Source organism: Mesoplodon densirostris, chromosome 16 (assembly GCF_025265405.1).
Source record: "Mesoplodon densirostris isolate mMesDen1 chromosome 16, mMesDen1 primary haplotype, whole genome shotgun sequence".
In the NCBI taxonomy this organism is placed as follows: domain Eukaryota; kingdom Metazoa; phylum Chordata; class Mammalia; order Artiodactyla; family Ziphiidae; genus Mesoplodon; species Mesoplodon densirostris.
The window spans coordinates 88,292,613-88,317,530 of record NC_082676.1 but is presented as its reverse complement, the minus strand read 5'-3'; the positions used below and the strand labels follow the sequence as shown (position 1 = coordinate 88,317,530).

The 24,918-nt window shown below is 59.1% G+C and overlaps 1 protein-coding gene across 5 annotated transcripts in view; it reads right to left on the bottom strand.

Annotated features, from left to right (window-relative positions):
* Positions 1–620: 620 nt before the first annotated feature.
* The window catches only part of PRKAR1B (protein kinase cAMP-dependent type I regulatory subunit beta), a 96,814-nt gene continuing 72,516 nt past the window's right edge, over positions 621–24,918 (bottom strand). For 3 of the 5 annotated variants that reach the window (XM_060077824.1, XM_060077821.1, XM_060077822.1), the window contains exon 8: positions 18,337–20,482. In XM_060077824.1, the coding sequence (XP_059933807.1) occupies positions 19,985–20,482 (498 nt within the window). In that variant the 3' untranslated portion in view covers positions 18,337–19,984. Of the gene's footprint in view, positions 1,943–2,272; positions 2,355–15,290; positions 15,413–18,336; positions 20,483–24,918 lie in introns of those variants that run through there. The other 2 variants (XM_060077825.1, XM_060077826.1) reach the window with 2 other exon arrangements.

Sequence of the window (24,918 nt, the reverse complement as noted above, 5' to 3'; positions counted from 1 at the left end):
CCGCCCCCTGGCCCCTGGGAACCGTGGCCAGCTCGTCACATCAGGACCACGAGAGAGGGCTTAAAGCCCAAGGGTCCATCACCATCGATGGGTGAATGGAGAGAGAAGACGTGGTCCATCCACACAACGGGATATGATTCAGCCTTAATGCGGAAGGAAACGCTGACACAGGCTAATGAAACTTGGGGGCAGAACAGTGAAGTGAGCCAGATGCAGAAGGACAGACACTGTGTGGTTCCACTTTTGTGAGGTCCCTGGGGGAATCAGGGTCACAGAGACAGAAAGTCAGGGGTGGAGGCCAGGGATTGGGGGAGGGGGAGGGGGCTTAGTGTGTAACGGGGGCAGAGGCTCAGTTTGGGAAGACGAGAAAGTTCTGGAGACGGACGGTGGGGATGGTTACACAACAGTGTGAATGTACTTGATGCCCCTGAACCGGACACTGAAAAATGGTGAAGATGGTAAGTTTTATGTTATGACTATTTTATCACAACAGAAACAAAACAAAAGGAATAAAATCTTCTATTAAAGATTTCAGACCAAAACATGGAGTCAGGAAGATGTACTTCATTGCACATTTAATAGCACATGCAGCATTCAGAACATCGCGATAAATAGGGCAGGGCTTACACACCACAGAAACACCCACAGGCAAAGGCAGGGGTCACCCCAGACTAGGCAGCCTCCCCGGGCTGCACGGGCAGGAGCAAATCGGGGTAAATGCACTATTTCGTGTGTCCTTCAGGTCACCAGGAGTCCCATGAGGCACGGGCCCCAGGCCCCTCCAGCTCACGTGAGAGTTGGCCTGACGACACTTCCGAGGGGGAATCGACTGATGGATGACTTAGGTGTGTGGGCCCAGGGCTGGTTTGACTCACGTTTTTCCTACATGGGGAGAGGGAGGCTCGGATAACGGGCTTTCCCACCAGGGCGAGACTCCTGGTTGGTTAACGGGAGGCTTGTCTGCTGGAGAACTACTCACAGGGGACTCTGTTCCTGACAACTTCATCCAGAATGTGTTTTAGAAAATCCCTCCACTTCCTCCCAAGTCTCCAAGAAGCTGCTTTGCGAAGACGTGGAAGGCAGTGGGGCCTCCCCTGGCCCCGAGAGCAGCGCTCGCCGCACCTCGGAAAGCCCCAGGCTCACATGGTGTCTTCCTCTCCTGGGCGTCTCAGCCCAGTGAGGGTGACCCCTGCCCCTGACGGTCAGGCAAACTGGTCGGTGTGCCCAGCTTTCCAGGAGAGGGGAGTGTCACGCCCACTTCCCTAAACATGCCGTGGGCTCCTGGGGGCCACCCCCCTCTGAGGCCGGAGCTAGCTTAAGCCGCCAGAGCCTCCCCACCCCTGGCATCTTGGGAGGACCCTCTGTGGGGCGGCAGGGGCGAGCATTTGAGGGACAGGTTGGACCCTCTCTCTCTTCAGCCTCAGCTTCTCACTCCAACCCCAAGAGTGCCTGTGGGGACCCCCTGGGATGTCATCGCCCCACACCCTGGCCACCGACCGGGTGGCCTCGCATCACAGGGGTCGGCCGCCGGGAGCTACCCAGCCTGATCGGAGAGGAGAGCCTCCCAGAGCCGGCCCCTCACCCCAGAAGACGTGGGGAGGAAGGCGGGTCCCTTAAGAGGAGCCAGTGGGGGACGGGGAAGGGAGACGGGGAGGGGGCCGCCACCTCTGGAGGTGACCCCTTTACTCCCAGGTGAGCCCGAGGGAGGGGCGGTGCCCAGCTGCCAGCCTCAACTGGACGTGCACGCGCACAGCAGCAGGAGCGGCGGCTCAGACGGTGAGGGAGATGAAGCTGTTGTAGCGCTGGATGTTCCTCTTGAGGATCTCGGAGCAGGGGCCCAGCACGCGCTCGAAGCGGGGCCGGTCCAGCTTCACGCACTTGAGGGGCCCCCGGGCCACCACGGTGGCCGCCCGGGGCCGGTTCAGCAGCAGCGCGATCTCCCCTGGGGGCGAGAGAGAGAGCGTCAGGGCTGCGGATTCAGGGGAAAAGCGAAACCTCAGGACGCGAGGCCGCATCTGAGCGAACGTCTGCAGCGAGCGCGGCCCACAAAGCGCTGGGATACACTTACACCAACGCCTGGAACTCAGACCGCGCTGTGCCTGGTCCTGACCCGTGTCCTGCCCTCCCGGGACTGCCGGTACCCAGGACGGGCCGTCAGGGTGCCCAGGCCTCGGCCAGGTCCTCCCACGGCCCCCGTGGACCTCATCTCAGGCCCTCCTGGGGCCCCGTGAAACGGCCGCCACCCTGGGAGGGAGCGGACCCCACAACTCACCGAAGTAGTCGGAGGGCCCGAGGCGCCCCACCTCCACATACTCCTCACCGGGGGACCGGCGCTGGAGGACGGAGGCTGTGCCCTGCAAATGCCAAGGGGACATGTGAGGGTCGGCCGGCTGGGGTCGGGGTGGGCAAAGGTGGGGGTGCCCAAGGCCACCCCGAGGGGCACCGCCCGCATCCCCCTCCCACTGGTTCCACTCCCCCCATCTAAAAGTGAGGCATGGGGTCTGGGAGCTGCGGCCGTGCTCTGGCCGAGGGCACCTCCCGGGCACCACCATCCTCGCCGGCCCGGCTCCTGCCCCAAGCTGTCTGCCGCGGGTGGGGCACGGGCAGAATCTGGAGGTGCCTCCACGGGCAGCGCTGCTCCGAGCTGACCTTGGCTTAAGTTTCAAGGACGGGAGGCGCGTGGCCTTGTGGTCACACCGCCCCGCTAAGCGATGTGGGCCCCTGGCCTCCAGGCGGGGTGTCCGTGACACTGGGGCTCAATGATTAACGCCAGCCTAGGCAGCTTGGCGAGGCCGCATTCCACACCAGAGACTCGGCCTTCGGGGGCCACAGCCTCGGCAGCAACGAGTCAGCACCGGTGGCTTCCACGCACGGAGCCCCCTGGCCGGCCGTCTGGGGGCACCCGGGGGCCGGAGCCTCGTCGGAACCCGGCATCTTCCCCACACGCCCGAGGAGTAGCAGCAAGGCCTTATGAATCACCCCACCAGCCCCACTGGCCTCCCCGGCCGCTGCCAATGCCCTGGACGCACAGAGGAGCGTGGTCTGTCTCGAGGTGGGCTCAGCTCACCCTGGCTCACCCAGACCCGGCCTCGCAAGCGCTAGCCTGGCCGCGCTCGGGTTAACTGGTACCCCCTCCGCCCGGGCCGCAAGAGACTCGGTCAGAAGACCCCACCACAGTGCCCGCCGCGACGGGGACCTCCGGACCCCCTGGGCGGACCCACGCCGGCCCCCACTCCAGCCACAGGGCCTCTCGGCTTGCAGGTGCCTGGGGTGCTTATGAAGCTGGCTGACAGATGGAGCAGGACCTGGAAGCAGCAGACCATCTCCACCCGACCCGGGCATTCCAGGAGTGCTCCCTGGGCCGTGCGCCCACAGACTCCGGCCAAGGGACAGGGCCTGCAGGACACACGGTGCCGTGCTGACCCCACAGAGAGAAGTGGGGTCCTGCTCCCACCTGCCCTGGAGTGGAGGGCAGTCAGGCCCAGGGAGGGCGGCACTGCGGCGCTTTACTTGAGACGACGTTGCACTGACCTAACTGTCGTTTACATGCATGCCTTTGCACTTATATAACTTACATGCCTTTCATTCCCATTTTAGACAATTTTCCATTTTACAATTGGATCATTTTCCTCTTCGGGACCCCAGGGACGGAACTGAAGTTCCAGTTGATAGAATTACTCAGTGAAACTCCAGGCTTAAAGCATCTGATGAGATGCTTCAAGCTCCAAACAACAGAAAACCCAATTCAAGGTGTCTAAAGGCTCCTAAGGGTAACTGTGCTCCCGCAGGACCAGAAGACTGAGACAGGGCTTTCAGGGCTGGCTAATTCAGCGGCCCACAGACGTGTCTGGACCCAGGCTCGTCCTTGCCTCCTGCTCTGGTGGCCTCAGTCGAGTCCTTGTGCTGGCACCGTGGCTGCCACAGTTCCAGGAGTCACCCAATGCCTCCCCCATGCCATCAGCAGGGAAACCTTCTGGAAGCTCCCGGCAACCTCCCCTCACACCTCACTGGCCAGAGCAGGTCACATGCAACCAATGCGATTGGCTGCCACTCCTCAGGCTCTGCCCTGCCCGCTTGGGACAGGGGTGAGGATTAGGGCTCAGTGGGCACAGAAGAGCAGGGGTGGGCTCGGTGGGCCACCGTTCTGTTTCTCACTTGTCCCCTGCCCCAGGCAGACACCTCCCTGCCCTCTGCCTCCTCTGGAACCAACCGCATCCCCCATGGTCACTGGAAGCATTTCTCTCCTGGTCACATGTGGACCAGCCCATCTTACGATCGACGGCAGGTTGACAAGATGAAATCTGTGTCCCCTGGGATGCACGGAGCTTCCCCACTCGGGACCTTGACACAGAGGATGTACGCGCACCCGTTAAGACTGATGTAATAACAGACCCTCCAGGCTGGACAGCATGAAGATGAAAGGTCCTCAGGGGGAGCCCCGAATAAGCAGAACCGCCAGGGAACAGGCCGGCCGCTCCGCCCGGTCCTCGCACGTCCCAGGGCTGCAGGAGCACGTGGCCACGGGACCATGTTGTCCCCAACGGGATGTGCACTGCACCACACTCTCTTCCCGCTGCTGACAGCCCAGCCTCCACGGGGGGACGTCTGCCAAGGGGCAGTGGGGCCACGAGAGCAAGGGCCACGAGGGACAGAGCCACGCCCCCCAGGGGTGCCCGTGATGACCGTGGGGTCACCACTTCACAAGACACTTCCTTATTCTCCACCGCAGTGGTTCGGGGGCTCTCTGCTGCAGCAGCTGAGGCTGACAGGCCGCCACACCCAAGCTCTGACGCAACGGCAGGACGTTCCTGTCCTGGGAAGGCACGGACACCAAGCCCGAGGGCGGGGAGAGAGGGAAACGGGCAGATGGACTCGATGCTGGGACCTCCGACCAGCAGGGCCCGGCGTTCCCACGACACGGGCCACGGGAGTGATCAGCACACGCCCGGGTCTTCCCATCCCAGCGAAACCACCGCAGCCCTGGAATAGCCGTCCTGTCCAAGCTTGTTTCCCAGACGGCCGTGAAGCCAGCATAGACATCCTCAGGGAGTTGAGAGCCGGAATTCTGGGGGCTGGAAAAACACACTTGCCAAAACTCTAGATCATATTCCCCAAATTTCTCATTGATTCTAACCCAACTCTAAAAATAAATCAGGTCACATAGGAATCGGCCAGGGAGGATGCACGAGAAAAATGTCACTGCTGGAGTCTGGGGGAGAAGGGGTTACGAAAGACCCGTTTTCCTTTCAACGCTTTTCATTTTTAAAATTTTTCTACAAAGTCGAAACCCACATCAACTCTTTGGTTTCGACAACGGGCACGTGTGACCTTTATGAGACAGAAACCAGCCGAGGTCGAGGAGAACCACTCGCTGAAGCAGGGCCTCGGGCTTCCCACTCCCTGAAGCAGCCCCTCCAGCCCGGCCTAGAGCCCCCCGACTGGGTCGGGCAATGACACAGCTGGGAGCCGCGGCTCCGCCTGTGGAGGCCTTGCCCTCCCCAGGGACACGGCCCCGCCCCCCCTCTCCCCCAGCCTTCGGGCCATCACCCACCCTTCCTGCCTGTGAGCCAGACTCCGCTCGAGGGCAGGGAAGCCTGTGCAATGGAGGACGGCAGGCACAGGTGCCCCCCAGAATCCACACCCCGGTGGGGTCAGAGCAGATAGGTCAGGGCTGTGGGCCGCTGGCCCCGCGCCCACGGTGCGGCCCGGGGTGGGGTTGGGGGACGTCAGGGTCAGGGCTCAGTAGGGACAGCACCTGGTGAGAGAGGAGCCCCCCGCCAGGGACCCGCAGCCGCGCCAGGCTGAGACTGGAGCTCGTGCACGTCCGGCCCAGCAGGGCAGGGGACACACGTGCGTGTCAGTGTGAAGGCCAGCCATGCAGTGAGCAGTCACTCTCAGATCCCACTGACACCAAGTTCAGGGAGAGGAAACACTATTTATTTTATTTGAATAAATATCTATCTTAAAAGAAACAGTATCACAGCCATAGGCGGGAACCAGCATCACTTCCCGTAAGCTGAAGGGTAACGGAAAAAAGCACACAAGGAGGCAGGTACGGGGAGGCGTGGAGAGAGCAGCCTCCGCCCGAGGTGCCCTCGACGCGGCCTGAGCCCCGCGCTCTGGGCGGCTCCCCGCGGTCCAAGCCCGGCTCCACGACGTGCTGGCTGCAGTCAGGGGAAGGCAAGGCACCGCCCGAGCCTCAGTTCCCTTGTCTGCAGAACAGATACGCCGCCAGCCACCGCAGACTTGGGAAACCAGCGCGCTCAGGCCTGCGGCAGCTCGGCCGTGGTGGGGCCAGAAGCCACCCTCGGGCCACCCAGCTCCCGGCCAGCGGGCGGCGGTGGGTAAGGGAGTCAACACCCCCGCACGGGGATTCGTCCAGGACAGCGCATCTGTTGGACTTTCCATGGACAGATCAGGCGTCTTTATGGCAACGGTCTTTGCACGCTGCTTATCTCTCCTCCCCTAGTGCCAGGAATCCCGTCCGGGGTAAAGCAGGACCTCGGAATCCAGCAAATGAGTTCCACATCTGTCTGTCTGGGAACGCCTCATGCTGTGTGCGGATACCAGGGAAACCAGAGCTGGGAACGGCTGAGGATGGGAAACACAGGCCCTCAGGGTTCCTCCAGCCTCCTGAGGGGGGCTGAGGGGAGGGAGGAAGATGGTGCTTTTAGACTTTTGGGGGGCGCATCCCCAACTTTTAAAACTGTTTCTTATGTTAATAAAAAAAAAAAAATCAGAAAGAAGCCAAGTCAATGAGAAGGACTGCCAGAGGGAGCCACACAAAAGGTCATGGGGGCAGAGAAGGCGGCGCCACCCTTTTCTGAAGATGCTTCTGTGTCACTGGTCTTATTCTAGCAAGTGACATTTTACGTGCATCATCTTTTAAAATTCATTTTAGGAAAGGCTCTCATCCGTGAACTCAGAAGCTCTGAGCTCCAGGCCTCGGCACCCAGAAGCGGACCTCGGCAGCCTCACCGGAATCTTCACATACAGGGTGCTCCTGGGGACGCACGACCGAGGAGGTCCGAGGCACACGACAGCATGTCAACCTGGGGGCACCGCGTGTGGGCTCAGTGTGTCCGCCCACAGGGGATGTGGTCAGGTCATTGCAAAGCCCAGGAGTGCCCGCCTGGCCAGCACTGGGAACCGTCCTCACCAGGGGAAGGGTGACTGAGGTGCACGGGCTGGGGCCTACAAAAGTGGGGGCTCCAAGAGGATGGGCCCCCAGCCCCGGCCCCCAGATGACAAGGTGACGAGGAAGGAGACGCGTCAGGACCTGGGAGCCCCTTGGACTCCTCTGACCCTCTCAATGGACATCAGAGCCGCCCAAGACAGGGCCTGGGCGATCCCGGGTGTGAGAGCCCCCCCGGTGGGACTGACGCGGTGCTGACGAGCACCAAGCAGACACCAGGTCAGGGGGCATCTCCAACTCCTCTGAGATCCAGCAATTGTGCTCCTTGGTATTTACCCACAGGGTCAGGTTGAAAGCTCATATCCACACGAAAACCTGCACGAGGATGTTTACAGCAGCTTTATTCATAGCTGTCAAAACCTGGAAGCAACCAAGGTGTCCTTCAGCAGGTGATGGATAAATAAACTGGTTCATCCAGACAGTAGAATATTATTCAGCACTAGAAAGAAATTAGCCGTCAAGCCCTGAAAAGCCACGGAGGAAACTTACATGCGTGCCACTGAGTGAAAGGCGCCAGCGAGGAAAGGCTTCAGGCTGTGTGCTTCCAACTACATGGCATTCCGGAAAAGGCAAAACTAGGGAGACAGTGAAAAGACTGAGCGTTGGGGCGTGGAGGGGGTGACCAGGTGAGCAGAGATGACTTTTACAGCAGGGAAACTACTCTGTGTGATAGAGTAACAACCGACTTGTCCATATGCATTTGTCCAAACCCACAGAACGTACAGCACCCAGAGTGAACCCTGCCACGCTGGACCTTGGGTGGCTGTGAAATGTCCGTGCAGGTTCATCAATCGTGCGAGATGCACCACCTGGCGGGGGTGTTGGCAGTAGCGGAGGCTGTGCCCATGAGGGGGGGAGGGGCTGGTGGGAAATCTCGGCACCTTCCCATCCACTTTGTTATGAACCCAAAACTGCCCTTAAAAAATACAGTCTCTACATAAAAAGAACTCCTCTGAGGTCCGGATACCCCTCGTTACTGGTGACCCAGCTGGCATGGAGGACAGGGGTCCGAGTAGGCCGGGACCAGTGGACATGGGTACAGTGTGGCCCCCAGCCCAGCCTGGCTTCCGGAAGAGCGTTCCTTCTGGCTCAGTCCAGAAGGGGAGGTTATCTTCCCGCTACTTTCTGGACCAAGACTGCCGTGCTTCGATACTGACCGTGGCCAGGGGCACTGCTCTCACTCCCTGGACGGGGAGGGTCTGGCGCTGACCACGGAAACCCAACGGCAACTAACGGAGACGGAGACGGCACTCACCCTGCACAGGTGCCGACCGGACTCGGCACCTCCTGGCGGGGCCCCCGAGGCTGAGCCGTGAGGGACGCCGCCCGTCGGGCAGAGGGCCAGGGTGAGCCCCTCAGACAGGTTCTCGAGCGAGGGAGGGTCCCAGGACGGGAGCAAACCCACCAGGCCCGTGGGAGGCCCCTCGGGAGCCGGAGCCTCAGGGCGGGATGGCTGTGGGCGTCTGGCTCACAGGGAAGCTTGGGCAGCTGGACGAGATGTCCCTGACCTGCGGGGGACGCAGGGTGGACGTCCAAACTCCTTGTCCGGAGCGCAGGGTGTGTGTGGTCCTGCTGCCCCGAAGTTGGCACCGCCTCCCGCCCCCATTCAGCCCCCAGCACCCCGCCTCCCACCACACCTGGTGCCCCTGGCCTCGTGCCCAGTGTTCCTCTGGATGCCTTCTCCGACCTTCTCCATCTGGAGGACTCCTACTCATACGTCAATACCCAACCCACTGCCACCCAGGGTCACTGCTCCACCTCCCTGGCCTTCCCTTCTCCATGTGGAACCCAGGGCCAGTCTGTGGCAAGGGGTTTGGAGGCTCTCCCTCCCCTGCAAAGTCACAGCAAACTGCCCAGCGGCGGCCACCGCCCCCCACCCCCCTCCCCCAGTACACTGAGCCTCGGCCTGGCGCACAGTGGAGGCACAGACGGGCTGAGTCACAGATGGCTGTGACCTTGGATCCGTGCACTGTGGCCTGCAGCGGTCTCTGTAAAAGTTCCCGAGACGACGGCGAACTCGGAACACCCTAGAGACGTGAGGGGAACAGCATCAGCTAGGAAAGTCCCCGGCCAACGGCAGCGTCGAAGGGGTTGTTTTGCAGTTGCTTCAACATTGTGGACATTCATAGAAGTGATGTGCAAAGAGAGATGATATATCCAATCTCACGTTTCCATGGCAATGCCTCCAGCTGTGCAGCCTGCCTGGGAGCCGGCGGGGAGGGAACCCGCTCTTGTCCAGCTGCCCCCAGTCCCCGGAGGTTCTGCCAGGCATGGAATCTGGCCACGGGGAGGGTTGCAGCAGAGAGGACCCGAGACCCTGGCCTGGCCCCGCCCACGTCCTCTTCCCAGGGTCTTCCTGGAGGGAGAGGAGGTCCAGGGAGTAACCTGAGTCTGCAAGCCTCACAGGACTTGGCACGTTCTCGACGCGTCTGGCCCCTCCCTGCCAGCCCCACATGCCCTCTCTTCCTGGGGGAGGCCCACCAGGGTCTGTCCTGCCAGACGCAGCCGGGAACGCCCGCAGGTCCCACTGCTGGTGACAGAGAGCTCCTCGGGCTACTGGGCGTTTCAGGCCTCGGTAACTAGAAGAGGTCCCGAGAACAGCCAGGCCACCTACGGCCCCCCCGGGCTGTTGCGGGTCGGGTCCTGAGGGGCCAGGGATGCTTGGGCCCCTGGGAAGACCCACTGGTGCTTTCTGTTCTCACATCTGTGAGGCCCCAGGTTGACAACCGCAGGTCTGCCCTGGTCGGCTGGGAACATGCTCCAAGGGCTTTGGGGGTCAGGTGTCCGAGGGGCTGGTGGCGCCCACAGCTTCAGAGACAGCTGGTGTGAGCACACAGAGCTCAGAGACAAGGAGGCCCCTGCCAGGAGGCTTGGCACAGTGACCCTGGGGTCACGTGAGCCCAGCTCTGCCAGCCCCGCCTGGCTCCCAGAGGCCAGCATGTGCTGTTAAGGACTCATCAGGCGTCTGCAGGAGCCGTTTCTCACGTCTGTGCAGGTGCGGGTCTCTGCCAGCGCCTCCACACCCGGGGAAACAGCTCCCAGGGCAGCCTGTCACTGGCCCCAGGCTGTGCTCACCCACGTCCACCCAGGAGAGCAGAGGGGTGGGCTGAGGCCCAGCCAAGGGTGGGGGCCCAGGGGAGCCCGCGCTCCCACCCCCCTAGATGAGGCCTTGGCACAGCCTGAGGTCCACAGGGGAGGAGTGGGACTCGGCCAGTCCACACGCAGGGAGCCAGGGGCCTGGCCCCAAGGCCAGCATGGCCTCCGCAGGTGTTGCTTCCACAAAGAGAAAGGGCAGCACCAGGCCTGCCGGCCACGGGAAGACGCCGGCCAGGGCCCCACAGCCCCGCTCCACTCGCAGGGCCAGCACGCACGGCGGGAGCCCTGGGCCCGCCCCCTGCAGCTCTGGGGCCTCGGAGCAGCCGGGCCCCTACACCCACCTGAGCAGAGGCCTGACTGTTCCAGAGGAGTCGGAAGGCAGTGGTACTGGTCAGGGCTCTCCGGAGAAAGAAGACCAATGGCCTGTGCACTTGGAGAAAGACTTATGTTAGGGAATCTGCTCACACAACTGTGGGGCTGACGTGCAAACTCTGCAGGCAGGCCGGCAGGGAAGAGTGGGTGCTGGGACTCAGTCCAAAGGCCAAGGCCAGCTGCGGGGAATCCCTCTTCCTGGGGGACCTCGGTCCTCTTCCTCTTCAGGAGGCCTTCTACTGATTGGACGAGGCCCACGCTCACCACAGAGGTCAGGGGCTCCACCCAAGGTCAACTGACATCGGTGTCAACCGCATTTGAGAAGCACCTTCACAGAAACACCTGGACACCCACGTTGGACCAAACATCTGGGTCCTGAGGCCTGGCCAAGTTGACCCATGGAATCAGCCCTCACAGCGGGGCCTGGGGCCTGGGCCCCTTCCCGGCACATCCGCAGTGGAGACGTCCTTTCCTGTCCAGCTGTCGGCTTCGTGGGTGTCACGAGAACACGGGGCGGACAATGTGCTGAAACACATACATGTGCGAGCAGCCTGTTCGAGGGAACCTACTCAGCTCTTCCCGCCAAGTCCTCTAAAGGCCACGTCGGCTCATCCCGTGGTAGTCTTGGGAGAGAACAGGGCTGCGGGGCGGACACCACACCCCTTTCAGATGCGGCCGGTGACCACTTCTGGCCCCATGGGAAACAATGGCTTGAGGCTGCAGAAGTCTGTGCAGCTGCATTTCAGTTCTGAGCGTGTGATGCCTGTGAACCCTGAGGCACCACCATGACTTACCCGATTTGGTGGACCACAGAGGAAAAGGGAAAAAAAAATCCAAGTTGCCAAGGAAACCACTTTGAATACATTTTACGATGTTGTGAAAACCGTACCTTCCAAGGGGGCTGGGTTACACTCCGGGCCGTACCATCGCTGTTACTGCGACTCCGCCCCCACAGCCACCCCCTCGGTCAGCGGTTGGGGGGACATTCGGCCACAAAGCTGTACTCCCTCAACAGAACCAGCAGTGTCCCTGTCCCCGAATCGCTCTCCCAAGGCCCTCCTCGGACAGCTTTTGGGGCAGGAGGCGTCAGGAGCCCCTGGAGAGGGTCCCCACCCCACCCATCACCATCTCCTGGTGATCCGACAAGGAACACGCTGCCCGTAACACAGACCACACAGTCGTGGCTCCAGGTTCGCCCTCGAAGACAATCACGGAACTCGGCTCTGACGGCCTTTAATGGATGAGCCAGAGCAACATCCAGCCCCAGAGCAGCAGAGACGACGCAGACAGACACCCCCGGCCCAAAGGGCGTCAGTGGAAGGGCGAGGAGGTAGGGACACGCAGGAAACACAGGAAGCAGTGCGCACACCACTCACACTGCTCTAGAGAAGTGCGGGGTGCTCAGACACACACGTGCACATGTGCACATTCACACACATGCACACGCACGCTCACGCCCACAGCGAGGGCCCAGCACTCCCAGAGCAAAAGGGCGGGTCCAGAGCAGGGATGCAGGGGCAAGACACGGGCGCGTCTGGGATCCACTACCTGCTATCTGCATGTCCTTGGGGAAGGACCTCACAGGTGAGGTCAGACTGCACAGCTGTGGGGCTCACATTCGAAGCTCCCATTGTCACAGTCCCTATGAGCTCTGTGAGGAACCCCCGCTGACCCCCGTCTTTCACACGGCTTCACAGTTTTTCTACCCGTGGCCTTGGCCCCAGAGAATAACGGACGACTGTCTGTGTCGGCCAGAGCTGCTCATTCCCTCGGCCTCAAATCCATCAAAACCGAGGCTGCAAACTCAACGGCCTGCAAGTGTGTGCAGAGCCCGCCGGTGAGGCAAGGGGGCAGGGTGAGGAGTGGGGCAAAGTGGGAGCATGTCACACCCGGGGCAGCTGCCTCTTGGGTGCAGCCAGGCAGGGATGCAGATCCAAAGTGGCCAGATCCAGATGTTCAAGAAGAAGAGATCCAGGTTTTCATGTAAAATACCTGATTTTTATTTTATTTTATTTATTTTTTGGCTGCATTGGGTCTTTGTTGCTGGGCACGGGCTTTCTCTAGTTGCAGTGAGCAGGGGCTACTCATCGTTGCGGTGCACAGGCTTCTCATTGCAGTGACTTCTCTTGTTGCGGAGCACGGGCTTTAGGTGCGTGGGTTTCAGTAGTTGTGGCTCGCCAGCTCTAAAGCGCAGGCTCAGTAGTTGTGGCGCACAGGCTTTGTTGCTCCGCAGCATGTGGGATCTTCCCGGACTAGAGCTCAAACCCATGTCCCCTGCATTGGCAGGCGGATTCTTTTTTTTTTTTTTTTAATCATCTTTATTGGAGTATAACTGCTTTACAGTGGTGTGTTAGTTTCTGCTTTATGACAAAGTGTATCAGCTATACGTATACATATATCCCCATATCCCCTCCCTCCCTATCCCACCCTTCTAGGTGTTCACAAAGCACCGAGCTGATCTCCCTGTGCTCTGCGGCTGCTTCCCACTAGCTATCTATTTTACATTTGGTAGTGTATATATGTCCATGCCACTCTCTCACTTCGTCCCAGCTTACCCTTCCCCCTCCCGGTGTCCTCAAGTCCATTCTCTAGTAGGTCTGCGTCCTGGCAGGCGTATTCTTAACCACTGTGCCACCAGGGAAGTCCCCTGATTTTTAAATAGTGACAATTAACTCAAATTAAAAAAAAAAAAAAAAACACGGTGCAAGCCAGTGCAAACCCCAACACCCCTTGCGTCCGACGGCAGGCTTAGCTGCATTTGGAGAGCATGAGCAACTTTCTGCTGGAACGTCTTCCAGAAACCATGAGCCAGACACTGGCTATCTTTGCAGGAGGATCTGAGATAAAAAAACACAGACTTCGAGGGACCACAGTTCCCTCAAAGCCCTGAGAGTAAAGCCCCGGAAATGTTCTGAGTCAAGCCGTAACTTTCACCCCAAGGGCTCACTTCTCGGGGGAGCAGGCGTGAGCCTCTGGGATGACCTCTCTGAGGTCACAGCCGGGGCGGGAGCTGAAACGCAGGGTTTGTGGCCTCTCAGGTCTACGGAGGGGAGACCTGGCTGGCAGGAATCATAATTTGTTCTGTCTGTGGTTTTTCCCCTTTCTTTCAAGAAACGTTGTTGAGTGAGTCACCCACCCCAGGACAGGAATGCTGCCTGTGGGCGGGTCCCCCCGCGGGGCTCCTGCAGAAGCACCCCCAGCCCTGGGGCTCAGGTGGGAACCACGCCCATCATTCGGCTGCAACCCCAAGGGCCCTCCCGCCCCTGGCTCTGGTCCGAGATGTGGACCGGGAGGCGACCAAGGTCCCGGTTCCCAAATGCACACTGTAAAGCTCCGTGCTGGCGCCATCAAGACCCTCCCGAGGTGGTTCTCCTGCTGACCCCACAGCCTTCCAGATCTTTCCTGCGTGATCAGCAGGCAGGTGGCGGGAAGAACCGCCGGCACGCCCTCCTAGGAGGGGCTGCTGCGGGAGCCCAGATAAAGTCCCCACGGACTTGCGGGTCACAGGGCGGGACTTCGTTTGTGGACTGAGACACAGAGGTGGGCAGGCACCAGCCAGCAGGACCCGGAGCATCCTCACCAACAGCAGCAGCCTGGGAAGTCGCTTCTGTTGTTTTAAACCAAGAAAGTGGCTCCAAGTCTGGCGATGTCGGCCAAATGTCACCAGGGGTTGAGCCTTTGTCACTTCCTTTCTCTGCACCAACCCCAAGGCTGGCACCACTCTCTCTGGATGGCACAGCGACCCCCTCTGCGGCCGCAGCCACGACCAGAGCGGGCTTTCAGACTCGAGCCGCCCCAGCCTCTGCCGCGCTGAAGTCTCCTGTTCTCCGACGGCAAAACGTGCAGCTGGAGCATGTGCTTTCCCGGGCAGGCGACATAAATTCTTCCGGCCAGGAGGGCCAGGGAAGTAGGAAGTGAGCCAAACTCACATAGTTTTGGGTCTGTGTCATGGGGAGGGTCCCATGGCGAGGCGGCCCCGGGGACCATAGCCTAGGCGCAGCCCCAGGCGGGGGGGGACACACCGGTCACGCAGCTGCTCGCCCCCATCAGTGACAGGCTGAGCGTGGCGGCCTCGGATTACGGCCCAGAGCCAGCTGTCGCGGTGGTGGGGGATGGAGGAGGGAACAGTGTGACTCACGCGGGTCCAGGTGGAGAAATCTGGCGCCAATCTTCCAAATTAAACTTTTAACTGGAGACCACTGACATTCACACGCAGTTGTAAGGAGGACAGAGAGATCCCATGTGCCCTCAACTCACGCATGTCCCCCAGGAGCATGCACTCGTCACGCCGGGTTCCGCTCAGGGCGCCCCCCACACCCCGGCCGTGGCCGGATCCCCATGTTCACCTGCACACCTGGCGTGCTCAGTCCGTGCAATGTCTGCACACGTGTGGGCTCGGGGACCCGACCCACTTCCTGAGGAGACCCCGCGATTCTCCAGGGCGAGGATACCCAGTGGGGGGCCTGTCTGCACGCAGGATGAAGGCGGTGGGGGAACAAAGCACTGGGATCAGGGGTGGCTGGTCCCCAGGGGAGGGGCACGTGCAGAGTGGGCGTGCCCCACTCCCGGGTGGCCCACCTCGGCTGGGGACCGCGCAGAGCCCTCCCCATGCCCAAGCCGGACGCACCTCTGTGATGATGAAGAAGTCGTCCCCAGGCTCCCCCTGGACCACGATCTTCTCTCCGTCCTCAAACTGGACGGGCTCCAGGGCGTCAGCCACAGTCAGACGTTCCCACTTCTCCAGAGACTCTGCAGCAGGGGACACGGGGGGGGTGGGGGTCACGGGGGCCAGGGAGGGTCAGGGGGTCAGCTCCCCACCCCAGACAATCTAAGAAAACACCCACATGGCCAGCCCCAGTGTGATGAGGCTTTGCTACATCACAGGATGAACAAAACAGAAAGCAAATTTCTGTGCAGGAGGCCCGGGTATTTTCACAAGTGAGTTGGGCCCAGGGTGTACACGGCTCAGCAGGTGGACAGGGCTTCAGAACTGGGAGCGATTCTAACCTACATCACAGGTTTAACATAAATGACAGGCACTGGACGTTGAGTCCAAGTTAACTCAGGATGAAATGCCTTTGTTATCCTCAAAAGAACAGAGCTGCCTATATTTTTGCAAAAATATAATCACAGCTCAGCACTAGGGCTACTAAGGGGTTTAAATAATTCAGAGGCCGAAGCAATTCTCTGTTCATAAGACACCATTCAGTGCCATTCAAAGAGCATACAACTGTATTTACGTTGAAAGAGGTGTAGTGTACCTTCCATTATTTTGGGTCAAAACACTTTATTCCAACGGCAAGTGTACTTCGATTCTTGCACATTCCGTCCACCTTCCCACCCTCTCTCACGCCTTCCCTTCCCCGTCACTATCCACTCCTAGCCCTCAGGAAAGAAAAAAATAATAGCATGCTCCTTTTATAAGAAATTAATGATTGCCTGATTAACTGTTTCTTTTTTGGCCAAAGAAACTTTTCTGGCCTACACTTATCAGCTGCACTTATGTAGGTCAGCCGCTAAAAATACAAAGCAAAGCATTTATTTTAGATCTCGATTAGGAGGGGGATTTCTCTGCTTGAAAACTCCTGCCAGGGCCACACGCTGAAAAGGACATGCTTTTGACCAACCCCGGGGCTGGAGCAGATTCTGGAGCCGCTGCCAGCACGCTGGTCCAGCAGCCTCCATACCGGATGGGAGCTGCCCCGTGACCCAGACCCCAGGCACCCTCAGGAGGCTGGCACAGCCACCTCGGGACGAAGACGCAAGTGACTTTGAAGGGTCACGGTTGGTGCCGAGGTGGAAGCCGGTGCTGGAAGCCGGTGCCGGTAAACGTGCGACTGCTGCTTGGTTTCCCTCCAGGGCGATGAGAGGCATTTGATTTTACAGCCTTGGGCGTAGGAAGTTCTCTTCCTCCTGTCTGAGCCGCGGGTTTTTCTATTGCGTTTGAGACCTGGAACCCCAGTCCCGAGGTCGGACGGTCAGAGCTTCCCCCCTCAGCAGCGTTAAATCCCAGGAGAGAACTGCTGGAAGAGACGGAGATCGGGGCGATTCCTTGGTCCCGATTTCTGAAGCAGAAGCTTTGGGGGCATTTTTACTGCATTCAGATCCCTGGGTCCCAGGTGTGGATGGTCAGCTCAGGTGGGAAAACGGTGACTGGCCGGGTGGGGCCACTCCCAACGCTGCCCTTCTGGAGGGGGGTCTCAACGCTGCCAGGGAAAGTGGCAGACACCCCAGAAGAGACACAGAAGGCAGCCCTCAGTCAGCGGCAGCCAAGGGGCAGGCACACCCACCCGGAAGGGACTGGCCTCGGGGCCGACGCTTCGGGAGACTGCGGACCCTCGGGCCCTGCCTCACGGCCGCTGCCGCCCAGCCCTGGGCCTGACCCCGGCTCCCCTCCCAGGAGACCCCCTTTTCCTGCCTGGAGGCCTGAAGCCTGCTTTTCCCCTTGAAATAGGGTCAGGGCAGGCCCCCTAAGCTGCCTCTACCACCTCCCTGGAGCAGTGGGGGCCGGGAGGGACGCGCCGGGTGGGCAGCCATCCTGCAGCAAATGCATCTCCACATCCGTCCCCCAGGCCTGTGCCGTGTCCTCTGCCGGGGGACCTGAGCCCGCTTCTGCCGGCTGCCCCCCACCTCCCCCCCACACACCACCCCCATGTCAGCAACTACAAGCAGTCGTGTCCTTCTTTTTGCAATTTGGAAAAAAAATAATCAGAAAAGTAGAATGAACAACACAACCAGCATCTGTCCTGAATGAAATTACAGGACTACTTGGTCATGTTTGCTCCAGAGCTATTCCTTACAGACACATCATGTTAATGATAAAACAGAGTCCCTCTGTCTCAATTTGAGTTCTCTCTCCTTCCGCAGAGGCTGTGACTATTCAGATTTGGTGGATTTTTTTTTTTAATCTTAAAGGGTTTGGTGAGTTTCCACCCCATAGGTGGTCTTACACCTTTACTGTAACACAGCTTCATCAACATGACCCAGCGTTGCCAAAATTATGCAGGGATGCACCCTCATCTGCGCCATCTTCTGTGTCCAAGATCCATGTTGAAACGTGTTGACACGCGGAGACCTAGTCCATGAGCTTTACTGGAGTATAAACCTGCATAACACAAACACCCGGGCGCAAGGACCTTCCTGCGATGACAGATTTTAGGCTGTTTCTACTTTCTTGTCATCGTAGGAATTGCTGAAATGACCATCCATGTCCATGTCTCTTTTTTTATTAACCATGTTTTTTTTTTTTTTTTTTTTTTTTCCGGTACGCGGGCCTCTCACTGTTGTGGCCTCTCCCGTTGCAGAGCACAGGCTCCGGACGCGCAGGCTCAGCGGCCATGGCTCACGGGCCCAGCCGCTCCGCGGAACGTGGGATCTTCCCGGACAGGGGCACGAACCCGCGTCCCCTGCATCGGCAGACGGACTCTCAACCACTGTGCCACCAGGGAAGCCCCATGTTTTTAATTGAAGTACAGTTGTGATAGTTTCAGGTGTATAGCAAATTGATTCAGTTATATATATATATATATATATATATATATATATATATTTATATATTTATATATTTATATATTTATATATATATATATATATATATATATATATATTTATATATATATATATATATACTTTTTCAGATTCTTTTCCCTTATAGGTTATTACGAGATACTGAATATAGTTCCCTGTGCTCTACAGTAGGACCTTGCTGCTTATCTATTTTATACACAGTGGTGTGTATCTGCTAATCCCAAACTCCTAATTTATCCACCCCCCTTCCCCCTTTGGTAACCATACGTTTGTTTTCTATGTCTGTGAGTCTCTTTCTGTTTCATAAGTAAGTTCATTTGCATCATTTTTCTTAGATTCCACACATAAGTGATACCATATGGTATTTTTCTTTCTGACTTACTTGCTCAGTAGGATAATCTCTAGGTCCACCCATGTTGCTGCAAATGGCATTATTTCACTCTTTTTTATGGCTGAGTAGTATTCCTTTGTATATATACACCACATCTTCTTTATCCATTCATCTGTCCATGGACACTTAGGTTGTTTCCATGTCTTGGCTATAGTAAATAGTGCTGCTGTGAACACAGGGGTGCATGAATCTTTTCGAATTATGGCTTTCTCTGGATATGTGCCCAGGAGTGGGATTGCTGGATCATATGGTAGCTCTATTTTTAGTTTTTCGAGGAACCTCCATACCGTTTTCCCTAGTAGCTGCACCAACTTACATTCCCAACAAAAGTGTAGGATTCCCTTTTCTCCACACCCTGTCCAGCATTTGTTATTTGTAGACTTTTTGATGATGGCCATCCTGACCAGTGTGAGGTGGTACCTCATTGTAGTTTTGATTTGCATTTCTCTAATAATTAGCAATGTTGAGCATCTTTCCATGTGCCTGTTGGCCATCTGTATGTCTTCGTTGGAGAAATGTCTATTTAGGTCTTCTGTCCATTTTTTGAATGGGTTGTTTTTTTGATATTGAGCTGTATAAGCAGTTTGTATGTTTTGGAAATTAATCCCTTGTCAGTAGTATCACTTCCAAATATTTTCTGCCAGTCCGTAGGTCGTCTTTCCGTTTTGTTTATGGTTTCCTTTGCTGTGCAAAAGCTTTTAAGTTTAATTAGGTCCCATTTGTTTATTCTTGTTTTTTATTTCCATTTCTCTAGGAGACAGAGCCAAAAAGATCTTGCTGTGATTTATGTCAAAGAGTGTCCTGCCTATGTTGTCCTCTAGGAGTTTTATACTGTCTGTCTGGTCTTACATTTAGGTCGTTAATCCATTTTGAGCGTTTTTTTGTGTGTGACGTCACGGAGTGTTCTAACTTCATTCTTTTCCATGCTGCCCTCCAGCTTTCCCAGCATCACTTATTGAAGAGGCTATCTTTTCTCCATTGTATATTCTTGTCTCCTTGACGCCTTTGCACCCACGAAAGTGCACCTGCTTCTTCTCCTTCTCACTCCAAAGTTTCTTAGAAAAGGAGGCTAAGCCTCACTCACCACCTGCACCCACAAGTCCAGCCTGGGGTTTTTAAGGCTGTGATGTTCCCGCAGGAACTCCCTGCTGGAAGGTTATTTCCCGCAGTTCCCAGGGCCTTAGCACCTAGACGTCACTGACTTTCCCAAGCGGGTCCCACTCCCTGTCCTTAAGGGGAGCTGCTAGACACACACTGATTCACATTCCAACTGATTAAAATGACATAAAATTAAAATTCTCAAGTGTTCCACACAGATACACAACACCTGCATCACTGCCAAAAGTTCTACTGGGCAGGCTGGTCCGGAATGATACGTCACTGCCGTGTATGTCGAAGCAACTTCAAAACGCTGAAAATCCTCTGCTGGAGAGAACCTTGCTGATACTCCCGACAGTCAATGGAAGTGCGGCCGACGTGTCTCTCAGATCCCAGGACGAGAAAAGCGGGGGGCACACGAGAACCCCCACGGAGGAAAACCCAAACAGGTCAGGAAAGACGCTCGACACAGCTCCAAATGGACCCACGTGGAGAGAATGGCGTTGATGGTCGAGAGACGGACATGCAAAGCACGGATGGATGGAGGGCAGGCACAGTGGGTGTGTGTGTGTGTGTGTGTTCGTGGGCACGTACATGCCTGCATACAAGATGCATCTGTATGTGTGTGCATGTGTGTGTGGGGGTGCACTGCACAGGTGTGAGCACACATGTGTCCCAAACTTGCACAGCATGTGGAAACAGCTGGGCCGCAGCCCCGGGCGGCCAGGTTGGGGGCACGCACCCAGGATGGAGACCTTGCTGAGAAACTCCTCGTACATCCTGCGCTTCCTCAGCGTGCTGCCCTGTGGGAGGGGGAGACACAGAGAAGCAAGGGTTCAGAAGGGCTTCGCGCCCTGACCCCTTCCACATTCCCAAATGCCCCAAGTGACTCTGAACTCCTAAAAGGAGACCCCAGAAGCCCCTCGAACAAGCAAGGGCCTGAGCGGTGGCCGCCGTTCACAGCCCAGACCTCCCCACACATCCCCCTCCGGGGTCTCCGTCCTAACTGCACATGTGAGGTTGGGCCTCATCCAGACCCACGGGATTGGGGGAGCCAGGAGGCCTGAACCTCGAGCGGGTTCAGAAGCCCCGGGTTCAAATCCCACCCCTCCCTCCGTATCCGCACGCCCCGAGCCAGCTACCCCTCTCTGAGCCTCAGTTTCCTCATCTGGACGACGGGGTATCTTAATTCCTGTCCCACAGGATTCTGTGAAAGTTACGTGAGCAGACGTGGATCAGCTGACATGGCAAGAGGACCTCGGCACTGCCCCCCGACCTGGCCTCAGACTCCCCATTGGCTCTCTGTGGCTCAGGGCCAGACCAGCGTTAAAAGAGGCTGCGAGTCTCGAATCTGGAATCCGGGAGGTTCTCCCTGCCTCCCTCACAGAAGCGCAGAGACACCCCAGGGCCCCTCCATCCGGCAAAGAGCCCCACAGGGCTGGGACCCAAGACCACATCATAACTGGACCAAGAGGGCATAGATGGGGCCCCTGCACCGCCGGCTGGTGGCCACGGAGGGGACACAGCATCCTGGTGGTCAGTGGCAGAACCTAGGAGTCTTGGGGCCCCGTGTGTCCACTTGCGGCGGGTCTGGACGCCTGCGGTGGCAGCATGATCAGCTCAGCTCAGTCCCCAGCCCGAGCCGAGCCGTCTCAGACCCCGTCGGCCTCGAGAAAGGCGTTTCTTTTGAAAGATAATTTATATTCCCGCTGACCTCCCAGCAGCTACGCCCACCCGCTGGAATGCAGGCATGTTTGCCCAGGAACCCTAGACATTAAAGCTCGGCACAACTGGCCCATCCATCTCCCGCCGCAGGATGACAGCTGGAGGTGGCCACCCGGGACCCTCGGGCAAGGAGACCCGCCTCCAAGGCTGACCAAGGCGCCCCCCGTTGGAAGCTTTCCTCCTGGGATGAGATGGACGGGGAGGCAGGGCCCGGAGCCCCCACTGTCGGTTCATGCATCACGCAGGTGTCGGGGCGCCGGCCCGTCACCTTGGGGGCTGCCAGGACCCCCACTTGGGGGGCTTTGCGGCGCATCTGCCGGCAACCCCAAGGTGGGCTTTGTGCCTGGTGAGGCTGGCCCTACGTACGACTCCCGTCACAGGTACGGGGCCTGCCCAAGGCCACACTGAGGGAAGGCGCCACCGGGGCCTGGAACCCTCGTCCTCGTGGATGCTTGCAGAGGACCCACGCTGGCTGCGGGGGGGCGGGGCCTGGTCCGGCTCAGCTCCGCCCATCTCCCTGGGTCCTGCAGCCTCCGTCTCCACATCTCTGTGCTGGGGTCCCGTCGGGCCGACTTTGAGGAACAGAGACCGCAGGGAAAGACCATCTACGTCCACCACAGCACCAGCCACGCCTCGCGTGTCCTCCTGCCCCTCCAGCCGCCCACTCCTCACGCGCCCCTCCCGCCCCGGCAGGGCAGTAGAGCCGGTGCCCTCACCGGACCCGGGACAGATGGATGGGGACGCATGGGCAGGGCAGGGAGGGGAAGGCAGCACTTCCTGTCCTCCCACCTCACCGCCAGCAGCGGGGCCCGGAACCTCACCTCGGGGCCGCTTGTAGCTGGAGACACGGCCCCACCCCCAGCCCCAACCCACGGGCGCAGGCGTGAAGCCAGCCCGGAACCCCAATGCCCAACGTGAGGCTCCTTCTGCTGCACCTTCCACTGCACCCCGCTGTCCCCGGGGAAGCGTTCTGTCCTAAGACTGGAAGCTAAAATGTCTGTGAAATCCAGGCCCACCGCCCCCCAGGCCCCACCTGAGTGGACTGAGCCAGCCCTGAGGATGGGCTGGGGACCTGGGTCCCGGCGGACAGCAGTGCTCTGGCCATAGCACACACACCCCTGGGTATAGAGCATTCACAGCAGGCCTGCCCCCCGGGCTGCAGCTCGAGGGAGGGTGCGAACCCGCCAGGCTGAGGAGGAATCTACGTCGGGTAAGATGATGACCCTTCGACCTGGACCGACCACTCTGAACGCCCTTTCCCCTTACATGTTCAATCCTGACCGGCCCTGCAGCCATGAAATGAAGCGCACACGTGCACACACACACACACCGCCCCAGCTCCCACGAGAAGGGGGTCCCAGGCCCCTGCTGCCCCACTTCATGGATGGGAGCCAGGGGCCCAAGCAGGTGGGGTGGGAGCTCAGCGCTGCGGCTCAGGACCTGGTTCCGGGGGTCTCGGGCCCCCCCAGGCAAGTGGGGCTCTGGAGACCCCAGCCCAGACTCCACAACAGGATTTTGCACTCATCAATCCCCACTTGGGGTCTCACGTAAGATTCAGGGTGAACAAAAGGTACTGAAGCTTGAAAGAATGAAGTCCGGGGTCGCTGGCCCCTGCCTGGGGGCCCAGAGGGGGTCGAGCCCCGGTCCTGCTCAGAGGCGGTGCACGTGGCTGGCCTCGCCAAGCTCCATCCGTCCGTCCGTCTGTCTGTAGCACGTGGAGCAGTGGAGCCTCTTGGGTCCGATGTTCTGGGATTCAGAGGTGGGTGGCCCTCTCCCTGGAGACACTACCAGCCTCCATCCCGCGTCCCCCACGCGTGTCCAGCTCAGGGTCCACTCGTCGCACGATGGGCGCATCCGAGTCCGCCCAAGCCACGGGCTGATGCAGCAGTGGACGCCGTCCCCGGACACTCCCTTCCGAGTGGGCCACATTGTCATTTTCTCCCCAAGACACAGGGGCTCTGCAGGCTCCCAGCGCGGCCGCGGCTATTCTTAGTGCCCGGGGATCCAGAATTAAAACAGAGGAAGCGCCAGCTGCCTCGGTGGTTTGGGAACTTCCCTGAATGTACTGTTCCAGCCACAAAAATCCCACAGCCAAGGACGACTCTGACTCGGCGTGGACGATGGCGGAGAAACAACGGCTTATGCGACGGGCCAGGTGCGTCCAGAGGAGACAGGGAGGGGGAGGGTGCCCGGGGCGCCTCCCCCCAGACAGTGAGCTCTCCCGGAGAAAACAGGAACGGGCAGGTTCAGGACCAAAGAGCGGGAGCCGCATTCCACGAGGACCCACCTCACAGGGCAGGGCAGGGCCTCCCCCAGTGGATGACCCCCGAGTGCACAGACGACGAGCCACACGAAACAGATGCCCCCAGGACTGAACTGACCCCTCCCTGCGCCACGAAGGACCAGGAGCTACAGCGGAGCCAGGACGGCAGCCGGCAATCCCTTCTCCCTCGTTCGCCTTTGGAGGGGCCCCCGGGGCAGGACCGGCTCTCCAGGCTCACCTGGGACTGAGCTCACAGAGCCTGTTCTAAACATCGCAGACCTTCCCCAGGCCTCCCCCAGAGCATCCCAAACCACAGCCCGCGCCCCAGAAACTGCACCGCCCAGGCTGGCCTTCAGGAGACAACCAAGGCCCAAAGGGCACCTGGCAGCGGCACGTCCAGCCCCGGGGTCTCCCAGCAATGTGCTCACCTGGGTCACCGCCCTCCAGGCCCACAGGGGCCGCCTTTGAGCAAACACCATCGCCAGCCCCTGGGGGCTGCCCTCAGGAATGAGCCCACCCCCGCCCAGGTCCTCCAGCACCACCCCTGACCAGCAGAAAAGCACCTGGCCCAGCGGTCACCACTGGTGAGCACGGATGGCCAAGGAGCGTGACTTCCGTGAGGACGGGGCACTCAGCTCCCAGGGGCCTCTGCCCGGAGACCTGCGGCCACAAGGGAACCACCCCCAGACCAGAGTGGCCAGCCAGGACCTCCCTCCACCCCTCCCGAATCGGGACTCTCTCCACTCTCACCCAGAAGGCCCCCAAGTGCCCGGGCATCACCGGGTCCAGAGCGGCTCCTGCCACTTCTCTGCCCACACTCCTGCTGGGGCTCCCGGTGCACTCAGAGTCTGAGTCCAGGCTCCGGCCCCACCCACCACAGGATCCCAGCAGCCTCACTATCTCCCCACTGGTCCACGAACAGGCCAGCCAGGCCTGCACCCCAGGGCCCTTGCACTGGCTGTTTCTACTGCCTGAACACTCTCCCCCTGGACAGCCAAGGGCTCCCTGCTCTGGGCCTCTGCTCCACACCACCTCATCACAAAAGGGGTCTCAGGGAGGGGGGCCTCAAGGCTTTCTTTAAAACATCAGCCCCCCGCCCCCACCTCTGCCCCTCTCTGCTCTATCATTCTCCGGGGAAACTGTCGACAGGAGGTGTATGTTTACTCCATCATCTCCACCAGCACGTCAGCCTCCCAGCTCCCTGACGGGTCCCAGCACTGGGAACCCGGCAGTGCGTGTGCAGGACGGACA